The 25,246-nt window shown below is 41.4% G+C and overlaps 5 protein-coding genes across 5 annotated transcripts; 3 read left to right on the top strand and 2 right to left on the bottom strand.

Moving 5' to 3' along the window:
• Window positions 1-1,328: 1,328 nt before the first annotated feature.
• Window positions 1,329-6,504, bottom strand: LOC135491669 (uncharacterized). The gene is made up of 4 exons (XM_064777650.1): window positions 6,426-6,504; window positions 3,695-5,897; window positions 3,296-3,463; window positions 1,329-3,015 (listed from the first exon to the last, which is right to left on the bottom strand). Exons 2-4 carry the CDS (start codon window positions 5,883-5,885, stop codon window positions 2,318-2,320), a joined length of 3,057 nt encoding a protein of 1,018 aa, XP_064633720.1. The 5' UTR covers window positions 5,886-5,897; window positions 6,426-6,504; the 3' UTR covers window positions 1,329-2,317.
• Window positions 6,505-6,711: 207 nt separating this feature from the next.
• On the top strand, window positions 6,712-10,924 carry LOC135491675 (small lysine-rich protein 1-like). The gene is made up of 4 exons (XM_064777661.1): window positions 6,712-6,890; window positions 7,004-7,098; window positions 7,710-7,730; window positions 9,234-10,924. The coding sequence occupies exons 2-4, from the start codon at window positions 7,096-7,098 to the stop codon at window positions 9,537-9,539; spliced, it is 330 nt and encodes a 109-aa protein (XP_064633731.1). The 5' UTR covers window positions 6,712-6,890; window positions 7,004-7,095; the 3' UTR covers window positions 9,540-10,924.
• A 1,080-nt stretch (window positions 10,925-12,004) lies between these two features.
• On the top strand, window positions 12,005-12,774 carry LOC135490893 (proline-rich transmembrane protein 1-like). Its single transcript, XM_064776466.1, has 2 exons — window positions 12,005-12,209; window positions 12,452-12,774. Exons 1-2 carry the CDS (start codon window positions 12,005-12,007, stop codon window positions 12,772-12,774), a joined length of 528 nt encoding a protein of 175 aa, XP_064632536.1.
• Window positions 12,775-14,153: 1,379 nt separating this feature from the next.
• On the bottom strand, window positions 14,154-16,228 carry LOC135490794 (peptidyl-prolyl cis-trans isomerase-like 1). Its single transcript, XM_064776297.1, has 4 exons — window positions 16,082-16,228; window positions 15,636-15,790; window positions 15,220-15,288; window positions 14,154-14,814 (listed from the first exon to the last, which is right to left on the bottom strand). Exons 1-4 carry the CDS (start codon window positions 16,132-16,134, stop codon window positions 14,591-14,593), a joined length of 501 nt encoding a protein of 166 aa, XP_064632367.1. The 5' UTR covers window positions 16,135-16,228; the 3' UTR covers window positions 14,154-14,590.
• Window positions 16,229-16,381: 153 nt separating this feature from the next.
• LOC135491220 (uncharacterized) lies at window positions 16,382-25,233 on the top strand. Its single transcript, XM_064776948.1, has 9 exons — window positions 16,382-16,532; window positions 16,858-17,092; window positions 17,928-18,141; window positions 19,156-19,442; window positions 19,801-19,941; window positions 20,321-20,640; window positions 20,964-23,039; window positions 23,361-23,670; window positions 24,116-25,233. Exons 2-9 carry the CDS (start codon window positions 16,886-16,888, stop codon window positions 24,596-24,598), a joined length of 4,038 nt encoding a protein of 1,345 aa, XP_064633018.1. The 5' UTR covers window positions 16,382-16,532; window positions 16,858-16,885; the 3' UTR covers window positions 24,599-25,233.
• Window positions 25,234-25,246: the final 13 nt, after the last annotated feature.

Here is a 25,246-nt window from a genome sequence, read left to right as displayed (position 1 = left end):
TTCCAGTTCCCTCAAATTTTCATGTGTCCTATGCCAGTCCATCCAGAGATTCCAGCACCCCAGATGCCAGCTCAACAAGTGCGACCAGTGCCAGCCTTTCCTCCCGCTCCACGGTTGAGGTCTGCACAAGAAGTGTCCCGTAGCCAGGAATATTACAGAAAAAGGAAGGGAAGTCCAACCAGGCAGTACATCAAGAAGACGATGCACAAGATCTGTTTAAAATGTGGGAAACAAAGAGATGCCACCACTGGTCATAAGGCGTACTTCGGCCAGTGGCTTTGCCCAGAGAATTCGGCACAATCTTATGACGAATGGTTGGCCGCTGCAAAGGAAAGACGGACCCAGAAGAAGAAGTAAATCTCCCGAACATGATTTCAGACTACAAACACTGGTTACCCACTAGACGGAGGCTAAGGCCTTCATTGCAGTGATGTCTAGTGGGTAGAATCTAATATATATTTGGCTGCACACGCTAGTGTTAATACAAACTCAAGTGAAAAACTACAAAAAAAAACAAAAAAAGACAAAACCATTTTGAGGACTATTAACAGTGCAACAAAAAACATTTTGTTCCTATGGTGTAATGGTAACACACTTATCACTTTGATGATATGGGACCTGGGTTCGAATCCTAGTGGGAACTAATTTTGGCACTGTTGAATAGGACTTGAATGGTAAAAATAATGAAGTTTTCTACAAATTTTAAAGAAAACATCACTAAAATCTGCTTTAGGACAATATTATTTGTAATAAAATGTTGAGTGTTGGAAATACTACATAATTGTTCTGAATATTTCTCTCTCTGACTCTATGTATGGTATCATTCATGCTAAAAACAATGTGCCCAGGGTCAAAGATAATTGACTTTGAAATAAGTTCAAATGCGTAGAAATAAGTGTCGATGTCCGACTGTCACGTGACTAAAACGTCATCAATATCTTATGCAAATGACCTTGTGAGCTATAAATAGTAACTTCGCGGGATGCTATTACTTTGGGTGGCCCCAACACGCGTTTGTTAGTTGTTGCCAGGGGTGTGAGGGTGTTCTAGCCATACTCAGTCAAAATGGGGTGCGAAGGGTATTGTTGGCCTATAAAAATACAAAACCCAGATGTAGGCCCTACTACAAGCTAGGGTGTATAGGTCACGCCTCATCATGAGCTGCCGGAAGTGAATCGGGCCCTTCGGTCCGAGCTATCATCTCACTGTGCTTGTGAAGACGGGTACAACCTGGCTGGCCTTATTCAGGGCTGTACACCACGTTTTCCAAATCAGGTTGTCTCATTGTCCTTATTGGCGACTGGGAGGATGAGACAACAACCTTAAACGTCACATCCACAGCCCTATTAACCATTCATGAGTGAAATGAGAAAGAAGAAACAACTTAATCTTGTGAAACTGTAATCATAATCAGTGTCCAACAAATGCAGTACATGGGACAGTCAAATCTATGAAGAATTTGCCTAAGACTGGCAGGAAGAAATAAAGGCTACTTGTATAATAACCAATACTTAAGACACAGTTACGAGTTTCCTTGCAAAATGCTATATACGTGAAATCCAATATTTCAAATTAAACATGTTGGATTTCTTCTTCTTTTGGCCTCATAAATAATTTTCATTACAATCCATTATATTTTAAATCAGATTTTTAGTTCATGCAAAATTTATTGTATGTTGGCTTCATCTGAAGCTTAATTGTGAAATAAATAAAATGCAAGCTAATTATCATTTTAGGAATATACTAGCCTTATCAGACATATAAACAAATGAAACAATCCGAAGTCAGCCACAAGCAGACTAAGCTCCGATTGTGCACCACTTCATGCATGCCAGCCAGAACACAAGCATTATAAACTGTCACAGGACAGCCCAGTGTAACTCAACTCCTAACTTGTCACTCAAGGGTGTCTTAAAGCTCCACTGATAACCAGAATGAAGACTTTTTCAAAAACTTGCTTCAAGTAGTTCTCAGACGGTATCTCATTACTTGTAGAATACACGTCTCAAAACCCTTGAAATCTGACTAGGTCTGACTGGTAGAATAACATGAAAAATCTATCCTCTAAGATGTACACAATTTACATAGTTGCACTGAATTCATTTCCATGACTCTGAACAATAAAATAACAAAAACTATTACAATACAACCAACTAAAGCAGTGTGGCTCTGATGTGTCCACTGGGTCATGCACCTAAAACAAGTGAAACAAACCTAAAAGATACATTCAAATTTTAATTATAGAGCCTGCTTTAGATCTCCAATAGAAAATGCAAGATTACATTTCGGATAATATTCAACATATCCACCAGTGCTTCTAAAACAACGCCATAAAAGCACCTAGACCTCCGATATCCCCCTGTGGGGTGTAAACACCTTGGTTTTGTTCAGACATAGGCTGCACAATGTAACCAGCCACCCTTGGTTGACGAACATTTGTCAAGGTTGTTGGCGCACCACTAGAATTTGGCGACAAACCAGTCGGAGATCCTTGGTTGCCAGGAGGTGGTGTTGGTGCCCTGTGATACATTGGGAACTGTTCCCGAACGTTCATTGGCTCGAGCTGTGAACTTGCATACATCTGCTCATCAACAATAGGTTTAGTGTCAACCTGCTGCCCACTGGGCATCCCAGGATACGGGCCGCCTTGAAACCCATAGTTCCCTGGCATTATATTGTGATGAAACACACTTTGGGGGCCTGGCACCTTTTGAGTCCGTTGCTTACGTGGTTTGTAAGTGTTTGAATTGGAACCTGGCGAATGATGCTTCTCAACGTGTAGTTTCAACTTGTCACGGCGGTAACTTGCATAGTCGCAATCGCTGCATTTGAATCCTTTTTCATTGCTGTGAAGTTTCTCGTGTCTCACCAGATGGCTTCGTTCGACAAACCCACGACCGCACTGACTACAGATGTGACTCCTGATGGACATGTGAATGCGCATATGGGCATTCAGTTGACTCCTCTTTGGTGTAAAGTATGTGCAGCCTGCATGAACACAACGGTACACATCCCCTGAAATTAGACAATGTCGAGGAAGAATGAGGAGTAATTCTTACAGAACAACTTCCCGAGAATAAAATGATAACACTCCACTACATACTGTAATCATAAAACAACACAGGGTTTTGCCTTTGGTTTTTTCCCACGTTGCAATGAAACTTTCCGTGTGTGTTTGATCAAGGCATGGGCAGGACAATACCTGGGGTCTAACTGACACCATTTTATCTTAAAACATTAGATATAACTTTCACTTGCAGCTGCTGCTTCGCTCTACTTTTATATAAAGACTTACCCGTGTGGATACGTTTGTGTGCGATGAGATGGGACTGATATTTGGTCGAGAAGCCACATGTGTCACACAGGTACGGCCTATGATTGCTGTGGGTTACGCTGTGCTGGTTCAACGTGCTCTTTGTGGCAAAACATCTCTGACAATCAGGACATTCAAAAGGTTTTTCACCTGAAAATATCAATGAGAAATCAAATTTGTGGCACCTGAATTCTTACCTCCTCCGAGAGTTCCTTCTCAGTCTCATATTTCCAGCCCTTATCCCTGATTTTATGTTATTTTTACCAATATCAACGATGACATCATGCCCCCCCCCCCCACACAGGTCATCATCAGACATGTCAAAGTCTATTTTATATTATACACATTGTAGTCCTGATATATTCTGAATAAGATGATTACCTGAGTGACAGCGGACGTGGGACGTCAGATTATTCTTCGTCCTGAACTTCATCTGGCAGGTCTCACATTCAAAGGGGCGGTCGTCAGAATGTCGTCTCCGATGATGCAACAACAGCTGGAACTTGTCCGAGACATATTTGCAACCCTCCTCATCGCAGCTGAAGGGTGGGCCAGTAAAGTGTCCTCTCATATGCTGGAAGTACTCCTTGTTCCAGTTGGTCTTGAAGTCACACTTACCACAAGCCTGTACCACATTCTGTTTGTGGGCAGCAAGTGAATGGACTTCTACACGATGCAGACTCCTAGCAGTGAAATTACATTCTTCACACTTGAAAGTATCCGCCTTCACCTTGATTCGGGTCTTTTTAGGAGGGACTGGTTTCTTAGCACCTTTTTTCCGTTTGACGGATAGCTTCATGACCAACTTTTTCTTTTTGTCCGCTTGGGTACTCGTGGTTGAATGTCTTGCCCTGACTGTCCTCTTCCTTGCCTTAGAAAATGGCCTTGATTTGGTTGTTTCCACTTTCCACTCCTCATCCTCATCTCCCTCGCTCCCAGTGGTGTCTCCTTCCATCCGCTCCTTCACTTTCTCAGTCTTCCTTGGTCGTCCCTTTCGTTTTCTACGATTCTGCTCAGGAAGAGTGTCTTTCGGTTCAGCCTTGACCTTGGGTTTCGCTTCTTCAATACCTTTACTTTCTTCATTGTTATCATTGTTGTCATCGGCAACATAGTCAGCATCTGCAAAATCTTCATCAGTTTCACCTTCATACAGCTCACTAGCAGAGGGGACTGCTTCTGCAGCAGCAGCAGCTTGAGCCTCCAATATCTTATCTTCATCCAATGCCTCTCTTTTGGCAACAACAGGTACCTGGATATCTTTCCCAGGCATGGCCAAACTTTCAGTTTTCACAGCCCCTAAGCTTTTACTAGTCGTAGCACTGTTTGGGTTTTCTTCCCTATTGCCTTGAAATCTTGGTTTGAAATGCACTTGCCCAACAGCATTTGTTTCTTCAAAGACGTGCTCCTTGACAATCTCCATGTCTTCAACTTTGGTGTACGAAAGATGGTCAACGATCTTTGGTTCAACATTGCTACCTTCACCTTGAGCGGGCATTACCACCTCAATAAAACCACTCTGGTCTTTGATTGTGGGGCTGGCCTGCAACAGACAGGTGCTGTCACCTCTTGACAAAGAGTGATCACCTAGTCCCTCTGTCCCTGGGGCCATATCCTTTTTCATTCTCAAATCCCGAGTGGTATACTCCTGCATTGCTGGTGTCATATCACCAAGAGCAGCATTGACCGCCAAATCCAACACATTCCCCTCAATCCTTGGCTGTTCCACGACCTTGCGACATAGATCTGAATATGTGACCTCTAACAGTCCTAATTGCACGCCAAAGGAGTAAAGCTCATGTAATATGTGATAGAGACAATGTTCACTGGCATGATAAAGATTCTCAATCTGGATGAGCTCGATGACTCTCAAATGATCGACTTGTGGCAACTGTACCAAAGATATCAACTTCTTAAACTCCTCTTCTCTATCGGACAACTTATGCAGAACCCAACGCGAAATCATGACTAATTTTAACTCATTTGAAATATTAAATGCCTTATTGTTCAAGAACGCCTCTAATTTAGCTTTGCTAAGTTCGAAAAGTTCCAATTCCCCAGTTATTTCATTGATGTGCTCTTGGATGAATCCTGTTGAGTTTATGGCAAGATTCAACAGACCACACTTCTCAGACAATGCTTTAATTCCAAGGCAGTTTTTGACGCTCATTGAGCGCTCGAGAAATTCACCGCAGTAATCTTTTAAACCAGACATGAGGAAATAACCAGATAAGCGCAATAGTTCGGCAACGTTTCCCTCATGGATATAAATTTTCCCAGTGTAAATAAAATCTATCAGTTCAGAGAAGATTTTCCAGTCAGCAGAGATTGTTAGGTGCTCCTTGCCATAGCGATTGAGATCCAATACCGAATCAAAGTAAGGGCTGCAGGCTGCGAGGATGCAGCGATGCGCAAGAAATTCGATGCTATGAACGTGGAAAACGACATCACAAAATCGCCCAGTATCACGTTGGATCTTCAGTCTCTCACGGATTGTTTCACCAAGTTGGACATCCGACACATTCATCATTGCTGCAACGGCATGGTCGACATAGGGATCATTAATGGCATCCATTCTGTTTGGCACCTGGAATCGAAATAGCAATTGTCTTTAACTGTACAATACAGCAGCCAAAAACACTATGTCGACAACGTAATTCAGGCAGTTGAGGGGTCCGGTGCCTGTACAAAAGACCTATTTCACATGTATATATATTGAATTATTGTAACAGGCCTCGGTGACGGTGGTTTTGCTAACATCATGACATAGGCGGCTAGGTCTACATCCTATTCGCGTGATGGTACAGTTTCATCACAGCCCAGGGATCTAGTTTTTATCCTCTTTACTCTAACAACAGGAGGTCTTTGTTTAACCAATTAGGCCTAACTCACTATAGCTAGGCCTATGCCTCTGCGCCCATTAATAAGTGATCCATCGGAAGACTATGTGTATACATTGTTGCATAGTACATTTTGACTAAATTCGGGGGACCTGGTCAGAAACATTGTGAGGTATGCACTTCAAATTAATGCAATCGTACCCAATTTACGACCAGGTTTGGTATTTTATTCAGTTATACATCCAATAGAGGTTACTTATTCGCAAATTTCATACTTTTGAAAGGCAGAGCTTGCCAGCATAGAGGTGAAATATTGTAGGGAACAAATTTGCAGACAGTCCCTTCCATTGAAGACTCCACAGCCAACCTGCTACCCAGGATAACTTATGTGGAACCATATACATTTCGTACAGGACAATGTACAGCCACCGAAAACAAGGGAAACCAGGTTGAAACTGACCTCTGGTTCAGAACGAGGCTGATAAGAGCAATCTGGAATAAATACCTCACATCCAGGAAGCCCAGGAACAAGGTTGGTAACCATAGTAATAACAACAAGCACTGCCAGCTATGGGTCAATCATGCTCAATGAGGTCAATATAGGTCAATATGTTATGCTAAAGAACACTCATACATTGCTATACTATACTACAGGCTGTCAGATGCCTATACTTGTGAGTGATGAACTGTGTTCTGTGAAAATCTGTTTCTTTTCTTGCGTCCAGTTTTTAATGGAAGTGGTAAGTAACAACAGAAACACCATTGGCATTGGCATTAGTAGCCTACACGTAGGCTATAGGCCTACTATTGTTAGTATGCTGGACTGATATTGATTTTGCTCTCTCTATTTCAGCTGAAATAAAATGTTCGTAAATTATAGGAGATTTAAAAGTGAAGTGCCAAAAGAGGAAATATATATACTGTACAGTGTACTGCAATAAAATAATGGTAAGTTGAAGTTCACCTATCCCGGGCACCCACCATGCCTATTTCTATTATCACCTTTTTAAAGGGGCTTTAGGGTTGGTGCACAGAATTACAGCTAGCTAGTAGCTAGGCCTACATGAGTGTTAACCACTACACCACACATCGGCATATGATGGCTGATCAATACAGCATCATCAGTGTTAACTTGTCTTTATTGAAACACTGGCTCATAAGAAATCATCCCGCCAGTCCAAGTTGAGTTGGGGTTGGAACAACTCAAATATGAATTATAGGGTTAGATTTTCCTTCAAAATGTTGTCCAAGGTGCTGGTACACTTGTTGTGTTAGAGGAAGGACTATTGACTATGTTATTTGTTATATAGTTTAAGGGGTAGCCAATGCGCATTCCAATGTGACTGAGATAACCTTAGGTCATGTAGGTATGTTGAAGCTTTTCCTGACTTGGAAATTGACCTGATATCAAAGAAGGTAGTCAATAGATCCATCTTTCAGTGATCAAGTTTACTGTTGCCCAGTGTCCATACCTCTGTTGACCCTTTTCATCAGTAAGTATAAAATCTGAACCCGCAAACGTTTGTCTCATATTGATAATAGTTTATTCTTATTCACAGCAAACCCTTAGCAGTGATGATGTATGTATTTGACGGATCTTTTATACACATGTCATGTGATACTAATAAAGCACCTTTAAACTTACTGTCTAACGACCACATATGATTTTGTGATGAGGAAAATCTTCAAATCTTGAATATCAGGATCTGAAGGTAAAAAAAATGATCACATGTTATTTTAAAAGAGATGTTTCTACTTCGTAATTACCAAGAAAACACATGTCTGTGGTCCTTGGATGGTTAAAATGATCAAACCATCTTTGAATGATAATAAGTCTCCTGCACTGCACATAAACCTTTCTATCCCCATCATAGAGAGAACACTTTGGCATATCTTCACAAATTATACCAATTTACCTATTTAATTTGGCAGTGATTCATGTAACTTTAGTGTGCCCAGGATTTAATGTTGTGTGGAAAGTATTATTCCATGATGAACAAATAAAACAGTTATTCAACTACTAATTTTTCCAAACTTTATTGCAAAATCAGGCGAATTAAATACTTGCAGACTTTTTTCAGTATAGGCTTTTGAATAGTTATAAATGAACCTAGTGCATGTGGTATGATACTTTACTTATTGTTGGAATACTTTAGCATTGCAAATGGAGGTTTATTCTAATTGAAAATATTTATGATATTGTTCAGCAAATTCTGAAAAATGATTCCTTTGCTATGGAAATGTCGTCATTCTGTTAATGAATTTAGCCCCTCGGGCATATAAGTGTTTTGGAGGAACACCCTGTAAAAATATGTTATCCCAGTTTCTCCCACTGTTCGTCTTTCAAATTAGGCCTTACTAATATTTGATGCAAAACAATAATATCATTATGAATTTTCTTGTAAGAACAGGTTTTCTACAGTATGAAATTGATTGAATTATAAAAATCACTACAGTGTGGTCTTTGCATGATTTTCTTGTTTGGTGTCCCTTTTTTGCTAGCGTGATGTGCCCTCTCCCTGTTATCTTTCAAAGCGGTCCTTTGCATGAAGTGTGAAGATTCTCCCTTTCCCCATGCTGATCTATCGGTGTTGTGATTCGGTCCCGCCTCCTTGACATGAAAGAGGTGAGACCGAAGGACAAGGCGGATAGATCAGCATGCTCTTTCTCTTGAGTCACATACTCCTTCATGTCATTATATTTAAGTGTTTTTTCTCACCCCTTTGCAGATTTTATCAAATTTCCTAAATGTATATATATATTCATCATTCACTTCTGGTTAAGGAATTGATGTGAAGTGACTAACTCAGCCTACAGTGTCCAAGAAAATAGGATCGAAAAGTTGTTAATGGAAATATGTATACTATAAGCCCTTTCTGAGCAACTGGCAGCGCAGGCACACATGATTTGCCCTACCTGGGGGGGGGGGGGTCTCTCCATTTTGCGGTCAACAACTCATGTTGGCCAAAAACAACTCAAGCTTGCCTTGAGAATTCAATCCTCTGTGAAACTCAAGCGAGAGCAGAAATGGGGACAGTTCCCTGGTTTCACATAGTATTTTAATTTTACTCTCTTTTTTACAGCCAAAGGGGAAAGGAAAGAAATCTGCCAAAGGCAAAAGTAAAAGTGCCAAAAGCCGGGGTCGAAGTAAAAGTCCTGGCAGCAAACGTGGTAAAAGTGGAAAACGGAGCAAATCGGCCAAATCTTTAGGATCTGCCAAAGCCATAAAACCACCAGTAGACATTCTGAGTCCTCCTGCTATGGACAATCTGTACTATATAGCTCACGGCCCAGTGGAAGCACTGGAGATGCGAGGATTTGGATTTTCTGGGGGCGGCGGTGGGAAGAAGAAGAAGGGGAAGAAGAGTGGCAAGAAGAAGAAGAAGTGAGGTGGCCTTGGGGATAAAATAAATGTAGAAACTTTCAAAAGACACTATCAGATACAAGTAGGCAACTCTGCTTGCACAGTTTTAATTAGATTATTGGCTAAAATCATGGAAGGGATCCAGGCCTTAGTTTCAAATCGTTACCTGTTAAGATGATGTAATTATTGTACCAAATAGCTGTCATCAGTTTCATCATCGGCCATTTCTCTCAGGAGTAGACTGATGACATATTCTCCTTTGTCTTTGTGTGTCACAACTCGAATTGAATTACGATAACACCATTTTATGTAGGCAGTTAAGTTTTTGCCTCAAGTATGTGGTGCCTTTTTGATATCTGAGTGTTTTTGGTGCACATTTCAAACCTTTGGAGTTGTTTAAGTCCTACTTTGTAACATAAGAAATATTCTGTGTCACCTGACTTAAGCATGTTTAAGGAAGTTATTTTGCAGAAATGGCCTACCAAAGATGGCCGAGATGCGACAATAATCTATGGATCTGGAACTTTTATGCCTTTAACTGTACCATCCTCAATCCACACTTCTGGCAAACATTTTAATTGGTATTTGGGGAATTTCTATGGAAGTGACTTCGACATGACTCTCTTGAGTGGGAAAGGGGCGGGGAGAGTGGGGTACCTTTACATAATAAATTGTCTGTGATAAGTTTAGATACCCAGTACTGTATTCTAGAGTAGCAATGGGACACCTTTGTGCCATATGTATGTTATGTCTTCTTTATCCCTCTTATCATAGGTCTATTGGTATTGTTACTTTTCTTGTAGAAAAGAGAACAATACCTTGCCACCCATGATCTCTTGTGACAAGATCTCTTTGTTACTGGAGGTCTCCGTGTTAGGACAGAGTGCTCAACAAGCTCAAAAAATGGCCCGTCCTTCTAGTTCATCATGAATTGAAGAACAAATGATGATTAAGGTGTGATGGGACACCATAAGTGTATTCTAGAAAACTTTTGTAATCTTATTCTTGTAGGGCTCTTATGCTATTCTAGATCTAATTTTTGATACTTTTACCTCTGCGGAGTTTAGAATGTGTAAAATTAAGAATACCCGGGTAGGTATGTACTAAATATTATACTGTGGCGAGGCTGTTGAGTGGGTGGAGCCATTTCTTAGCTCCTGTTTATAATCCCCCTGACTGTAGAGTGAAACTTGAAGATGTACTATACTTGAATGCACTTCGCTTTTAAATTACAATCCTTCATGCAACGAAACCGTGATAAAGAGCTATTTCTTGTTATTTATTTGTATAAATCTGAATGCTTCCATCCATAGAAATTATATGTATCGTATTGTCTGCTCCATATTTCAGAAGTGGATGTTTAATTTATTGTGTCTATTTTAGTTAGGTGGATAAATATATTATTAGAAAGATAAAGAAGTTGTTTTGTTTGTGTGCACCTGATCTTCAGCGCTGGTGAGATTATGATCCACCTGGAGGAGATGTACTGTCTAGGTGAACCCATGGAGGTATACCCTACCTCTTGGCCTAAAAGTACTTGGCTGAGACTGGCCATAGGTACAAGCGCTGGGCCAGATTAGCAAGAACCAGAATCTGGGAAGATGTGAGGACCAGTTCATGAGTTAAGTTTTAAGATTTTCTCAACAAAAACTAGCTGACATGTCTTGTATGTCTCCCTGCAGAGACCATGTCACAACCCATTCTGATGACAGTAGCTGCTACAATATCCAAGACCTAAATAGTAGTAACCAGCCGGCTTCACTCATTCTAAACACTGTCACAACCAAGCTGATGACAGTAGCTGTTACAATTCTGATTTTAGATTGGCGACTCACATTTTGCCAGTGAGGACAATTCTCGGCAATGATGAGGGACGATAGGCGGAGGCGGAGACGGAATTGGTTGAACGAAAATAAAAATATTTTTATCATTTTTTTACGAATAAAGTCAATTCAACGGGAGTATTTAGACCGCTGTCGGTTCAGTATCATAGATTGATAAGGTACACAACGTCCTAGTTGCATTACAATCATTAAATTGACAATAATGATGGCGATTTCGAGGTTATTCTACTGCTGCTGCATTTATGTACATTACACACACTAGTCATAGTGTACATAATAGTGTGCTGTAGGCCCTATGTGTCGTGTGACAGTTTCTCTCCTCCTGCGAGCACAAATTTATAAAAGCATTTATTTTGACTTAAACTTCACGCTCCTGTGGATATTGCCCGGAGCATTATTTCTCAGTCTGTGTCTGCCCTGAAAACTGCCGTCCTTATCCTTATCGCCAACATCTCATCTTGAATCTTCTAGTTCTACTACACGAAGAGGGCGCTTCTGGATCGGGCTGTTTATCATAACTCGTAATAAAACGAATCTATTTTGGATCACGGATGCCCATTGCCTCTGAATTTGATCTTTTTCGTTAGTTTTAATGCAAAACTCACCCCAACAGCATGGTTTTTTTTCAGGGCCCTGAACAAACAGAATGGAAAAGCAGGATGAAGCATACGATCCACCGCCCCCCTACACCCCAAATGGCCAGCCACCAGGCCCACCTCCTCCCTATCCGCAGCCTCTTGTCCAGGGAGGGTTCAACGAACCCAGCACCTATGCTCAGCATGTCGCTTATTCAAGCCAACTACATTCCGTGCCAATGGCGAGCCCCACTGGATACTACCCAGTACCACAAGGTAATTTATTTAATCATCTAGTTTTTTTCGAAACTGTTTATGTATGATACATGCGCGTATTCCAGTCAAGGTTTCAAGACCTTGAAAATAATTTCAACGGGATATCCCTTATACATTACAGTAGCTGATGGGATGTTGTCAGTATGACTTTGCATCTGCACAAAGGGTCCTAGGATGACATGCAGAAGCCCTTTCTATTTTAGTATAATGTGTTTCTGACATTTTATTGAATTCTCTTCTAGGTGTATCTCCACCACCAGGTACCATCCTAGCCCAACCAACCCTCATCACAATAATGCCCTTGGCTTTGGCGAACCCACCTCCAGACTACCTACTTTATTCAATTATGGTTACCATCATGTGCTGCTGGCCAGTTGGAATAGTCGCCATCCTGAAGTCAATCAAGTGTCGCAATGCTATAAATCGTGGAAATGGAGAAGAAGCTCGAATTTTTTCAGGTCAAGCTAAGAGGTTTGCACATATTGCACTTGGAGTTGGCATTCTCTTCATGATCCTTTGTAGTATTTATTATGCAGTACAGTTTGTTTCCCGTGGCTACAGGTAGGGCGAGGACAGTTTGTTTCCCGTGGCTACAGGTAGGGTGAGGACAGTTTGTCCTTTTTCAGCAGGAAGAACTTTATCATTTTCTGGTAACAATCCAAGACCAAATTGTCCTTCACTGGTACATGTGTGAACAAATTTTGATATCCATTTAATACTCCCCCCCCCCCCCATCACAAAAAGAAACTTGATTCAGTATTGGAAAAAACTTGTTTCTTATTTTATACCTGATTTAGGAAAGCACCATATTTTGGGTGATGTATGAACATGTTTCATGACCAAGTACATGTACTTGTTGTTTAGGAAATTCCAATTTCCCATTATGCAGAGTTTCTTTTTTGGACAAGTAGATTTTAAAAGTTCAGTTTGTGTTAAAAAGTCTTTAATGAATACCATAGTGGCAGTAACACTTTTATGCGTAGCAAGTTTATCTGGGACCAAAATATTCAGTGACATTTCTCACACTTATCATGCTTCATTGTCTTGCAGTAAGCCTGTTGGCCAATTTGGTCACCCAGTGTTGTAATCTTGTTTGCATAAACGTATTTTAGTATTTTACAAATGTTAGCTTTCTCACATTTTTCAGGTGCTCATGGAGTACTTTTTCATCTGGTTTGTGTTGCACAGCATTTTTACTCCATTTTACCAGTCTTTTTTTATAGGAATTTCTGTCCCTTGGCTTTGTAACTGTATGGTAACAGCTTTACTTTGTCCTCCTTAAAAATATTTGGACTCTCTCTTCATATTCATAATCATCGATCAATACTGTGCAATTTTTTTGTAGTAAACTCTCTGTGGTACTTTGTTCTGTAAGAGTTTTATGGTTACGTGTACTCAGTAATAAAATTACAATAAAATAATATTTAGTGTTTGTAGTCATTTTAGATTGCTCGATGCTAGATTCTTGTATAATAGACACTTAAATGGAAGTTTTCCAACAGTCATAACCTGGCTTACAGAAAATAGGGAAAAAGCTACTTGTGAGAGGCAACTTGGTTGTGTGGGGTAACATTCACCTGGATGGGTAAATCTGCAGTAGCTCGCCTCCAGTCTTGTCTTTAGACTGTCACAACCAGATCTTCGAACAGTCACAACCTGGCTTACAGGAAATCGGGACAAGCTTGTATATGGTCACATTCTGAACCATCAGAGGTCCTCCGTAACCACCCAACGGAATCCGGATTGGCAGAGTGGGTCCAAACTTGAGGGTCAAGATAGTTTCATTAGACTGTCATGACTTTCCCTCCTTGTTTTGCGAACAGTTGGAGAATGCCCTATATGGCAAAACAATTACCAATAAAGGATATTGCCATATTTTTCAGTGACTCCTCCATCTTGAAAATCCAAGGACTTCAGTAATTCAACAAATTGGACAACAACGGATGCAACAGCAATTACTAATAAATGCATTTATTTCATGTCACTTACAAAAATGAGTACTAGACACCCTGTGCTTCCTGGGAAAACCCAGAAGCAGATCCTTGGCCAGGCCAGCACAATGGAATCTGGCAATATTCTGATACAGTAGAAGCAGGCCTTTCCAATTTGATACGGCAGTTCGTCGTCTTAAGATGTAAAATTGCATTAGATTTCTTCACATTCCAATGACATGTTGATTAATGAGATGATCTGTCTACACAGATTGATGAGATGATCTCTGTTCATAAAGGAATTATGCATTGCAGTTGGAATTTTTTGAACTACCTATACCGAGGTAGGTAAGTCCACTTTGTGTGTTTGTGTACACACTTTGTCCACATTCTCAAACCCCTTTCCTTTCCTCCACTGCTTTGACACTTTATGAACAGGCAGTTTATATCCTACGCTGATGAGATGTAAGCACGTATCATTTTTATTTCATGTTTAGGTTTATCACTATCGTCTGTTTCGACTTTTCCTACTCTCTCCACAACCCTCATGCCAGTATGTATACGTCCAAATATGGTATGTTTATTGTCCAGCCACTGTGTCGGTGCAAGTGTAATGAAGAACTGACTGCCATTGCTGTCTGGACCACTGTTGGCCATTGATAGGATGCCAGCCCCTGAAAAGAAACAAAATTCAAGTATTTTGAATCGGCGTGTAGGCAAGATTATGTTAGCTTTTGAAAATGCCAGGTACCAGCCAACTCAACACACAGGACATGTTCTGAAACGACTACAGGGTGTTGGTTGAACCTTATTATATCAATTTACTTTAGCAGTGAACAAATTCTTACCAGTAATTAACTGTTTTCCTACTGAAACTCACTAAAAATCACAGGAGTTTACCCTGGAGATAGTGAACACTCGATACAGTGAACCAATGTTCTCGGTCCCAAGGGGGTGCGAGGTCCAACTATAAATGGTTTTCGTAATTTTCGCGAGATGTATTGATCTCATCTCAATACTGAACTGATTTTTATCTGCTACTGTGCTAGAAAAGAGAGCGACAACATGCATGACCCTACCAGTGTGTTTCAGCTCTCTTGAAATTTCGTCAGGAAATTGTGGACCATAAATTGATGCACCACCTCGACCTGAAAGATGAACATATTTAAAATAGGATTAAGATATAGTTAAGTTGACCTTAAAGCATTACCGGCAGCTCAGGTTTAGATCACGTGTATGAAGAAGACATCTCTTCTTATGTTCTTATTGTGGCGAGCCAGTTCCAAGGGACAACGGTCATGGAAGTTTGACTGATGGGACTTACTGCACAGCAATCTGATATCATGGAAATTTTCATGCTTATGGTATAAAATTTAGGGCTGGATGAAGAAACAGGGCATATGTATTCTTAGATAAGCTTTATGAAAAGACCAGGTTTAGGGGTTTTTACTGATATTACTCTTGACTTGGCTGTGTCAAATTTAGTTATTCTTACCAGTCCCAGTTGGATCGCCAGTCTGAATCATGAAGTCAGGGATGATCCTGTGGAATATGATGCCATCATAGTAGCCTCTCCTGGCGAGCTCAGCAAAGTTACGGCACGTTTGTGGTGCGTGGTTCCAGTACAGTTCACAAGTGATACTGCCCATGCTGAAAGTATTATAAGCTCTGTGAGCATCTAAAATGTGTCTTAAAACTTATGAATTTTATGAGTTTATCCCCGAAAGTTATGGATATCCGAATGCATAGGGTACATAAACATTTCAACATACATTAAACATGGACACATAGCCATGGGTGCACACTATACAGTACATACAATACATGTCATGCTAAATGCTTGCATGATGTACAGTACCGTACATACATATATACATGCAGATTTTCAAGTCTCTTCATCTGATCATTTATTGACTCTCTCCCTCATTCCGTTTAACTTACGTTGTCTCTAAAGTAATGTTGGCTGGTCGCCAACTTTCGTGTGGGATTGACATAATGATCAAGGTTTACTTGAGGACCAAAAATCTCAAAATCAACAAAACATTCTATAATTTCAAAGTGGCACTTTCTTCTCCTCGAAGTCACGAAGTTTAGTTCACACAGTTTGTTCACAGATGGCGTGTGCCAGTAAATTGGGTTTCCCCACACTCGGGTTTTCCCCCTTCTTGCTATTTTTAGTCAATGGGTTTTCCATTGTCCATGCATATTGCCTTTTGAATTTTAATTGGCTGTAATATTTGTTCGAGGGGATTGATGGGGGCGTTGGTCTGTCTGATGATGTTCGCCTACCAGATTGTACCTTACCACAATTTGTAGGCCACATTAACAAAAAGTGTTGTGGTATAACTAAGGCAAAACGCTGTTCCTGTTGTTCTTCACTAAAGCAGTTCAGGTAGGTAGGTTAATATTCTTTGTTTTGGCCAAAAGGACTTGGCAGTTACCATATCTCCATGGTAACGTTTGGCCCCAAACTCCCATTCAACATTGACAACAACGTCCCCAGCAGTAGGCCTAGGCCTACCTCTAGTCTACAGCCTGCTCTAGATCCTGGCACTGGCCAGGAACATGTTCATGTTTGTACTATGGTAGTGAAGAAAAAACAGCAAAAAGATGCCACAATACTTGTCATTTGGTCAGTGCATTATTTTTAATTATTTTTGTTTTAAAATATTACTGTCGTCGTTACTGCCACTCACTACTAGAGTTAAACTTTTCAGCTCCCTGGAGACCAACATCACAATTGCCATGGCGCAGTCAAAGCCATCATCAAATGATAAAGGTGGTCCAGTTTATGAAGATGATGTCTGTAAACTGACCCTTCGTGGTGTCTATGATGTAATGCTGGAGATGGGGTTGTCCATGGAGGGACTTACAGACCTGAAAGAAGCCCAGTTGGTCTTGAAGACAGAAATCATTAAGAAGGAGGCAGTCAGGTCAACAGACAATCGCAATGTAGGTTTATTCCTTCCAATTTTCTCTGCTATAGATGACTGAGAACTTAGAGTAAGCTGAGATACAACCATTTTTTAGACTTCCTGGGAAGTCCATTGCATCATCCTAATTCGGTCTTGTTAGGATAAGGAATGAGGCTGGTCCACTGCGTCCGGAGTGTACCATTTTAGAGAGTCTATATCAAAGCTGCATGAGAAATTCAATTTTTAAGTTATTGCAGGCATTGGTTGTCCTTCACAAAGCTTATACATGTAAGAGAAAAAGATGCAGGAAATTGCTGCAGTTTAGATAAGAATTATCGTATTCTGTGGATGCTGCATTTTCGAGTTACAAGATGTGCCATTTGCTGCCTAAATTCATTGTCATTTTCTTATCTTATGATGGCAGAATGGGTTACACAACTTTATATGCACAGTTTTCAGCTCAGATGACTTTAAAAATCCCAGAACAAGCCAAAAGGAATCATACTCTCAGCTGAGTGCCAGGTACATGGGGCTCTTGTTTCTTAAAGATTGTCAACAAAATATCTAGGACAAATGGTCATTGTCTTGGGTTTTCACCATTTCCCCAATTCATTGCTGATTTCTTGGTAATTCGGGAATTCGGGAATTCCCTCTTGCAGTATGATTATGATTGGTTTTATCCCTTGTCATGAAGATCCCCATATGTTTTGCTCTCCAGAGTGGGAAAGTTCGGGGGGGGGGGGGGGGTAACTATTAACAGGGAGAGATTATCAACTGTGGTTTTGTTTTAAGAATTGGATGTCCAATCTCTAATCTTGTGTACTTGTTGTTTTGTGGCCCACCCAATATATATTTTCTCTGGCCATGTTCAGCTCGCAGCCATCTTGAAGAAGATCAAAGAGGACCATAAGAGAAAATGTGACCAGTTGATCTCGCTGTTGGATGCCATTGAGACAAAGATTGACAGCGTGCCGAAGACAGATCCACTTTGGAACCAGCTCGATATCATCTGTAAAGACTATAAAGACATCTTCGAAAACCAGCGGACAGAGTTGAGGAAGGCTCTCTGTAAATTACTTGTGACTGGTCAGTTGATCAGAATTTCTTTCAGTTATGAGACTTCTTGCCTTTTTAAAACTTGGTCATCTGATTTTCAACCAATCCTCTGCTTCATAAGACTTGTGGTTTTCCTGATCAAGATGTCTTAATTGACATGATTAAACTGCTATTTGATTGATTGTTTTCCAAAACAGGGATTTATTAATAACTTGATTAGTGATTGGTGGAAGCATGATTCAATAACAATCTTTTGTCCTTGATTATTTTAAATGTGTTTTTGTCGAAACTGGGGCGGGGTGTCTGTAATAAACTGCTTCAACATAATGGTCAATTAGACTTTGCTCCCTCGATCCATCCTGATTTAGCGAATGTCAAACCTGGGTCAGGTCAGATGGGGCATCTCGAGTGTCTCACATCTGTGTCGGTCTACAGTCCTGAAGAAGCCACTGTGGGCAATAGTGAAACTGTAGACAATCTCCAGTCAATTTGAATCCATTGAACAGACAAAACATTGTTGTGTCATATTGTAAAAACGCCTGGTTGACTGAAACAAATTATACACCAGTACAATGTATTAATATCTCATTTTATGCATTCATGACAATTTCAGGCCAAATTGGTCACGATCATAAAGTTAATGAGAGTAAATGATTGACACCTGACAAGGAAGTTCACAAAACGATATGCTTTCTCATCATCAGATGTCATCTGATGATTATTGATATCCACTATAATCCTACTCAACAAATTTCAACGGTAACCCCCTCTAGTCTCCTCTCTCATACATCAGCTCCCCTGTCAAGGGCTCCAGACACCCAACGAAAAAAAGAGGCCGAGTGGTTAGAGTGCTGGGCTCCTGATCAGGAGGTTGTGGGTTGGATGTAGATGACAAATTCAGAATGAAATGCGTCTGTGAATGAAAATCTGGGCATGTCTAGATGGGCTAAGTGACTCCCAGGGGGTGGAGTTAAGGGGGCAGTCTTCCTGTCATGGGAAGCTTGTTTTCATTAGCTCACTATAACATGAAATATCCCTCTGTAGGTGAGACATGTGCCGGGAAGACATCTGTTATCAACAACCTGCTGGGAGGCACATTTCTACCGGAAAGCTTCTTGTGCAATACTCAGGCATTATCAGAGATCACCTACGGAGAGGAAAACCATGCTGTAGCATACCCATGGGACAATGGCGAGCCTTTAGAAATTGTGCCAGAAGAAGGGAAAGACTTCTTGGAAGTTTTGAAAGAGAGGATTGAAGCGAGAGAGGATGAGTCGAGCCATGGTGTCTTCAAGAGGATTGAGATTAACCTGAACAACGTCTTCCTCAAGGTGAAGATGGGATACATATTGTATGGTAACAGATAGGAGAAGGTTTTCCGTCTGGCTGTCATGCCTCAAATGCCGGTAATACAAAGACAGCATGACGAAAACCACAATTTTTTTTTGGAGCTGTCAAAGAGAGACAAAGTCGACTGCTTCAACATTTAGGTTACAGGCTTCTAGCATACTACTTGCTCCGTATTTGTGCCAGGCCAAGCTCGGTACATCCCGGTCACAACCATGCCAATGGAAAGAGACTACTTGGGACACATGTATGACCTGATTACTGAGGTTTGGTTGAAGTCAGGTGTGATGATGGTATCATCTGGTGTTTTTATTTTTACAATATGTGCACATTTTTTTCCAGGAGACAGAGGTCACCATCATTGATACGCCAGGAGTGGGAGACAATGCACAAACAACCAAGATGGTGCATGAACACCTCCAGGATGCATTTGGTTTCCTTTTCATCATCAACACAGCAAACCGAGGGGGTGTCCATGATCGGGTTAGTATGCTAGCAAATTTTGTTACTTTAGGGCTAGTGGTTTACTTATCACAAGTTCGATATCTGATACCACCACAAACTTCTTGTATTCTTTGGCATGTCACTTTACGTAGAACCAGATGTGATGTGGAGATGGTGAGACAACATTCCTTTGTCCCTGGAAAGGCGAAAGACTCCATCCCTGTCAAGTGATGAAGTCAGTTACGTCACACCAGTTTTTGACATTACAGGACTCACTCTCGGTGGTTTGTGTGATAGAGGGCCGGAGAAGCAAACATTATCCCCTTGATTTCTTCAGGGTACTTCTTCAGGGTACTCCTCTTCCTTGGCGAAGGTTGAGGTTGGTAACTGGCTCAAACTGTAGTTATCAAAATTTCAGATCTGTGATCTTGCCAATGAAGTGACCAGCGTAAAAATTGACAAAAGGCAGTTCATCCGGCCAGAATCTGTTGTCTTTCTTGGGAACAAATTCGATATGATACCACCTAGTGACCATGATCGCCTGGTTAATGACATCCTTATGAAACTGAGGCAGTGCTGGCCCGAGTTCAAGTCAGAGCAGTTCCTGCCCTACTGTGCTACAGAAGCTGCTGCTGTCCTGAAAGATGGCTTCATGACCAGACCATTTTGTGAGCTCCTAAATCGGTTCGAGACGCTTATCCCAGTTGGGTCAGATAACAAACTCAGACTGAATTTTTTGTGAGTATACCTTGGTCCGGTAAATATGTTTGCAGTACTATCAAGCCTACAGAGTGTATAACTGTCAGATTAGACTACTTTCGAATGATAGTCCCAAATCCAAACATGGCACACATGTCTTCTTTTGGCAAAACTCTGAAGTTGCATTTGTTTTGTTGCATTGAAATTGATTGGAACAACTTCCTTTTGTCAATGCAGGAAAAGATCGTATTTGTCTACTCCAGTGGTCATTGCTATGATCACCCTTTGCAATTAAGAGACCTAGCCATCAAGAAAGTAAAACTCTAAAACTATTTGATCATGTTTATTCTTTATATTTTCAGTTGGATAGCGAACATGCTGAGGAAGATCATCTTTGCGCTCGATATTCACATCAACAATAGGCAAAAAGACTTGAAGAAAAAGAAGATGGAATTAGAAGCAACTATTGCAAGACTTTCAGAACTTCAAGAAGTTACGGTGAAAGACTTTAGGGCTTTCAAACACAGTCTGAATAAAGTGGTTGATGAGTTGGTAGCTAAGCTAAAACGATTCTTCCTTGATGAAAGGGTCTTTGCCAGTCTAGCTGACTGGGGGGATGCGGATGATTTTAGCCTGGTTACAGACTGGGAGGAGTTAGAGAAACGGCACTACGAATGCTTGGCATCTCGTCTTGATAGCCAGATGCGGAAGTGGGACATGGAGAAGAAGGAATTTGAGCGTGCAATGGATAAATTCCGACAAGAAGTTGAAAAACGTGTGAGTAGTATTGGCGAGAAGTTAGAAAAAGAGATGAGACAAGTCTCAAATCAAGGTCAACTGAATGAAAGGCAGTCAAAAGAGGCGGGTGATACTGGCCGCGGCTGGTTCCGTCCATTCCTCCACAGTATGACGACATTCGAGCGTGCATTCTTTGGTTATTCTGCTGTGGTTCTTTTCCCAGTGACGGCAGTGATTGCAGTGTCTGCGTTCATCTACCTCGGCTCTGTCAAGCTCTCGGACGTGATCAGGACATATTTCAAAGGACATGAGTTTAAAAGGTTTGAAGCCAATCCAGTAGAATACCTGAAGAAGCGCTCAGAGACTTTGATTAAAGAGTACTGCAACTCCAAGCAAGGTCTGCGAGCTCAAGTTGTACAGATGTTGGGTCCCTGGCATGAGTTTGTAGACAGACTGACAGAAATCGTCCCTGAACAAATCAACAGGGACAAGATGATGATCAAGACCTTCGTTATTGAAAAAAAAATTGATGCTCAACTGAATGAGGAGTATCCTATCAGGAGAAGAAGTCTAGAGGCGGTACAGAAAGCTATGAGGCATTTTGAAATGTTCAGCCTGCTGCGAATGTCCAAGGATGTTGCTATGTTCAGTCTGAATGAAGTTCTGCTTGATGAAAATGAGAAATCCAAGATTTGCGGTGGGTTCAATGCCGACATATATCGAGCTGCTCTCCGCATCCTCCCTGCAGCCACTCCAGATGAAGTCCGTGCTATGATTCAGGATGGCCAGAAAATGATGCAGGCAAATCTCACAAGTATTGCTGAAATGCATGAGCCGATAGCAAAGGAGGAAGGAGATGATGTGTTCCCTTCAACTTTAACTGAGTTGGAGCAATCCTTTCAAAACTCGGGTGGAAAATCTGATGTTGATGAAATGGATGATGGGGTTCGACATGCATCTTTCTCTGGTGAAGGTGATACCTCGTACCGCACAGATAAGGTATTCAAAGCGTTCAAGATGTCGGTCAACAGTTCGGAGGAAGACGGTGGGAAGGTCAAAGAGGTTGCACCCTGCTGTCTTCAGGGAGGCGATAGGGCCGAAGAGGAGAGGAAGGGAGAGACAGGCTCGGTTGATCACGGAGGAAATGGGCAGAACAGTGTGAAAGAGATTAGGTCATGTTCACTGGGTAAAGACAAGGTTGTGATGCCCGAGGATAAAGGTGCAGTTCAAGGTATTTCCGGTGCTACATCTAGTGGTGGTGAAAGGAAGTTAGAGGAGGAGGCAGAGGCTATAGAGGAAGTGGGTGGAGAAGCTCCTTTGGCGGATAGGCAGCCAAAGATTTTATCTCTGATGAATGAACTCCATCAAGGGCAGGGTGCAGTTGCAAAAGATGTCGAACAGAATACGTCGCACGCAGGTCAAGCTCAGCGGCTATTAGGTGCTACCAGCAACAAACCAAAGATGTCTAGCCTCCCTGCTAATTTGAGGAATGTGCAGGATAGCAGGATCGTCCAAAGTGTTGTAAACCGAGGACAAAGTTTTGATGTGCCGGCCAGTGCGCCAGGTGCGGATGACATCCGTGGGTGCTGCACACGACAGCCGATATCAGGCAAGATGGGCCTCATCTCAATCCGCTGCATTAGAATGAAAATCCTTGAGAGAGACATCTACCATTACCTTGAGGAGGAGAGGTGTTATAGGTGAGTAAACCTTCGATATTTGTTTCAAATATGGTTGTTTAGGACAGCATGACAGGTACCGTATCTCACAATTCTATGGAGAGAATCCACATCCGTGAAGGACGCCTATAGCAGGTAGACCCCTTCTCCATCGATGACAGTGGTTTCGATGTCAGAGTGGTTCTTGCCATTCAGTTTGATCTCTTTTGGTCAAATCGCTGCTCTTCTCTTCATTTTAAGGAGAGCATTTGTCAGTTCCAATAGCTGTTCTCTACTGTATTTCTACTGTAATAAATCATGATGGGGTCTTAGATTTGAAAATAACAAAACTTTTCTTTGCAGTTGCCACCAGTGTCCAAATCTGGTGAAGTTCAAAGGGACTTGCATTAGCGAAAACAAAGTCTACCATAAATTGGAGCCATTGCAGTGCGGTCTTCGCCAATTTGTCATGGAGAAACTGTGGGATATACCCATAGATCTGTCACCAGGTGGCAGCCCGCCAAGAGAAACAAAGTCGCCAAAGGTCTCTGTCCCCGCAGATGTCCCCAAGTACAATATGATCAAGGATTGGCTGCTATCGATATTGGAAGGACTCGTCTACCTTCATGCCAAGGAACTCACCTCTCTCAACCTGTCTCTGGATAGCATTGCCGTGAGTATATCAGCGTTAGGATCTCGAACAAGGTTCCCCAGTAATGGGTGATGGCCTTCACTAGTTAAAGAGCTCATTTAGGGATGATGACACTGCATGGATGCATATAAATATTTTGAACATATTTAGTTGAAAAAGACTTAGTTGAAAACTTGATGTCACAACCTCCTGTCATGACTTCAGTTGTATCAGTCTCCAACAGACGTACAGACCTAAACAGAAGGGCCACTGTTGAGGTCATAACAAACCTACCTCAACCCCAGCCACGATAACTGAAATAGACCACTGTTGGATGGCTTGGTAAAGTTGGGCCAAGGTCACAACCATACTTCAGCTCCAAGAGAGTTAATTTTATGGCCTATTTTCGCAAAACTTATTTGCAGGGCATCCAGTATGGGAGAGACTTCAGCTGCTTCACATACTTGATTTTTTCCCCATTTTTCAGGTTGACACTAACAATGTCATCAAACTGACCAACATCTCCTGTCCAAAGCGCATCATCTTTTTCGAGCAGTTGAGTTCAATGACCAAAGATGACCTACGCTCTTTTCGCTATATTGCTCTGGAGGCATTTGAACAGAATCCCAAGAAGGATAGATGTAGATACACTTCGGAATCAGACATGTACGCATTTGGACTACTTATCTGGGAGATACTTTGTGGGAAGGTTGTTTTCGAGGACGATTTTAACAACAAGAGTACAGACTTAGACACGGCAGACAAATTCATGGAGTTTATTCGAACCCGACGACCTGTCTTACCAACATCGGAACTTTGTCTTTCGGACTCGGATTTTTCAAATCACCTGATGCAAATCCAGAGCAAATGCTGGAAGTTTGATTTAAACCAGCGGATCACATCTGAACTGTGTATGGGGCTGGTCAGAACTGAACCTCGTCCACCACCTATGCCCGCAGCAAGGTTTTAGGTTGAAATCAAATTGACTCTCTGAGACAGTTGGTTTTGTCATGGCTGAGTCACATTGTCACTGGTAATGATTCACGCCTCGTGATAAACGTGTCAACAAAGGAATTTTCACACTTTGGAAATGAATTTGTCATTTTTCAGTTCACGGGTGAATGATTTGCATCAGGAAGCATGTTAGGTGACTATTTAACGTTCATGACATTTCCCCGTGTATGTGTACTCTTGGAAACCCTGATGATGATATTGCAAAATACATGTACATTTTTGCAGATATGTATTGAGATAGAAACTGACCACACTCATTGGCTCGGCCACACATGTCTGTTTGTAATTTTGTATAAAATGTGTTATAATGGTGCTAGCATGAATTACGTGTATATAGACTGCTGGTATGCATATCTGTAATACTTTGTTTACGCCAGCCAAGATGCGCTTGTCTCGTTCATCTATTTTACCTTTAAAAGGCCTTTGTAAAAAGATGCCGCTTGACCAGTGTAAACCTGTCGACACCATACTATGAAGTGCTGATTAGTTTGTGTTTGACAGTGTGTTCTGGAAAATGTCATGGTTTACAATCATGTGTTTTAAATGGTATAGGGCAAGACCCATTCGTTTTTGGATGAAATAAAGTTCAAATATCAGTCACACT

This window comes from Lineus longissimus, chromosome 7, assembly GCF_910592395.1.
Source record: "Lineus longissimus chromosome 7, tnLinLong1.2, whole genome shotgun sequence".
Classification (NCBI taxonomy): Eukaryota; Metazoa; Nemertea; class Pilidiophora; order Heteronemertea; family Lineidae; genus Lineus; species Lineus longissimus.
The sequence above is the reverse complement of the archived record's forward strand: the minus strand, read 5'-3'. Positions and strand labels throughout refer to the sequence as shown.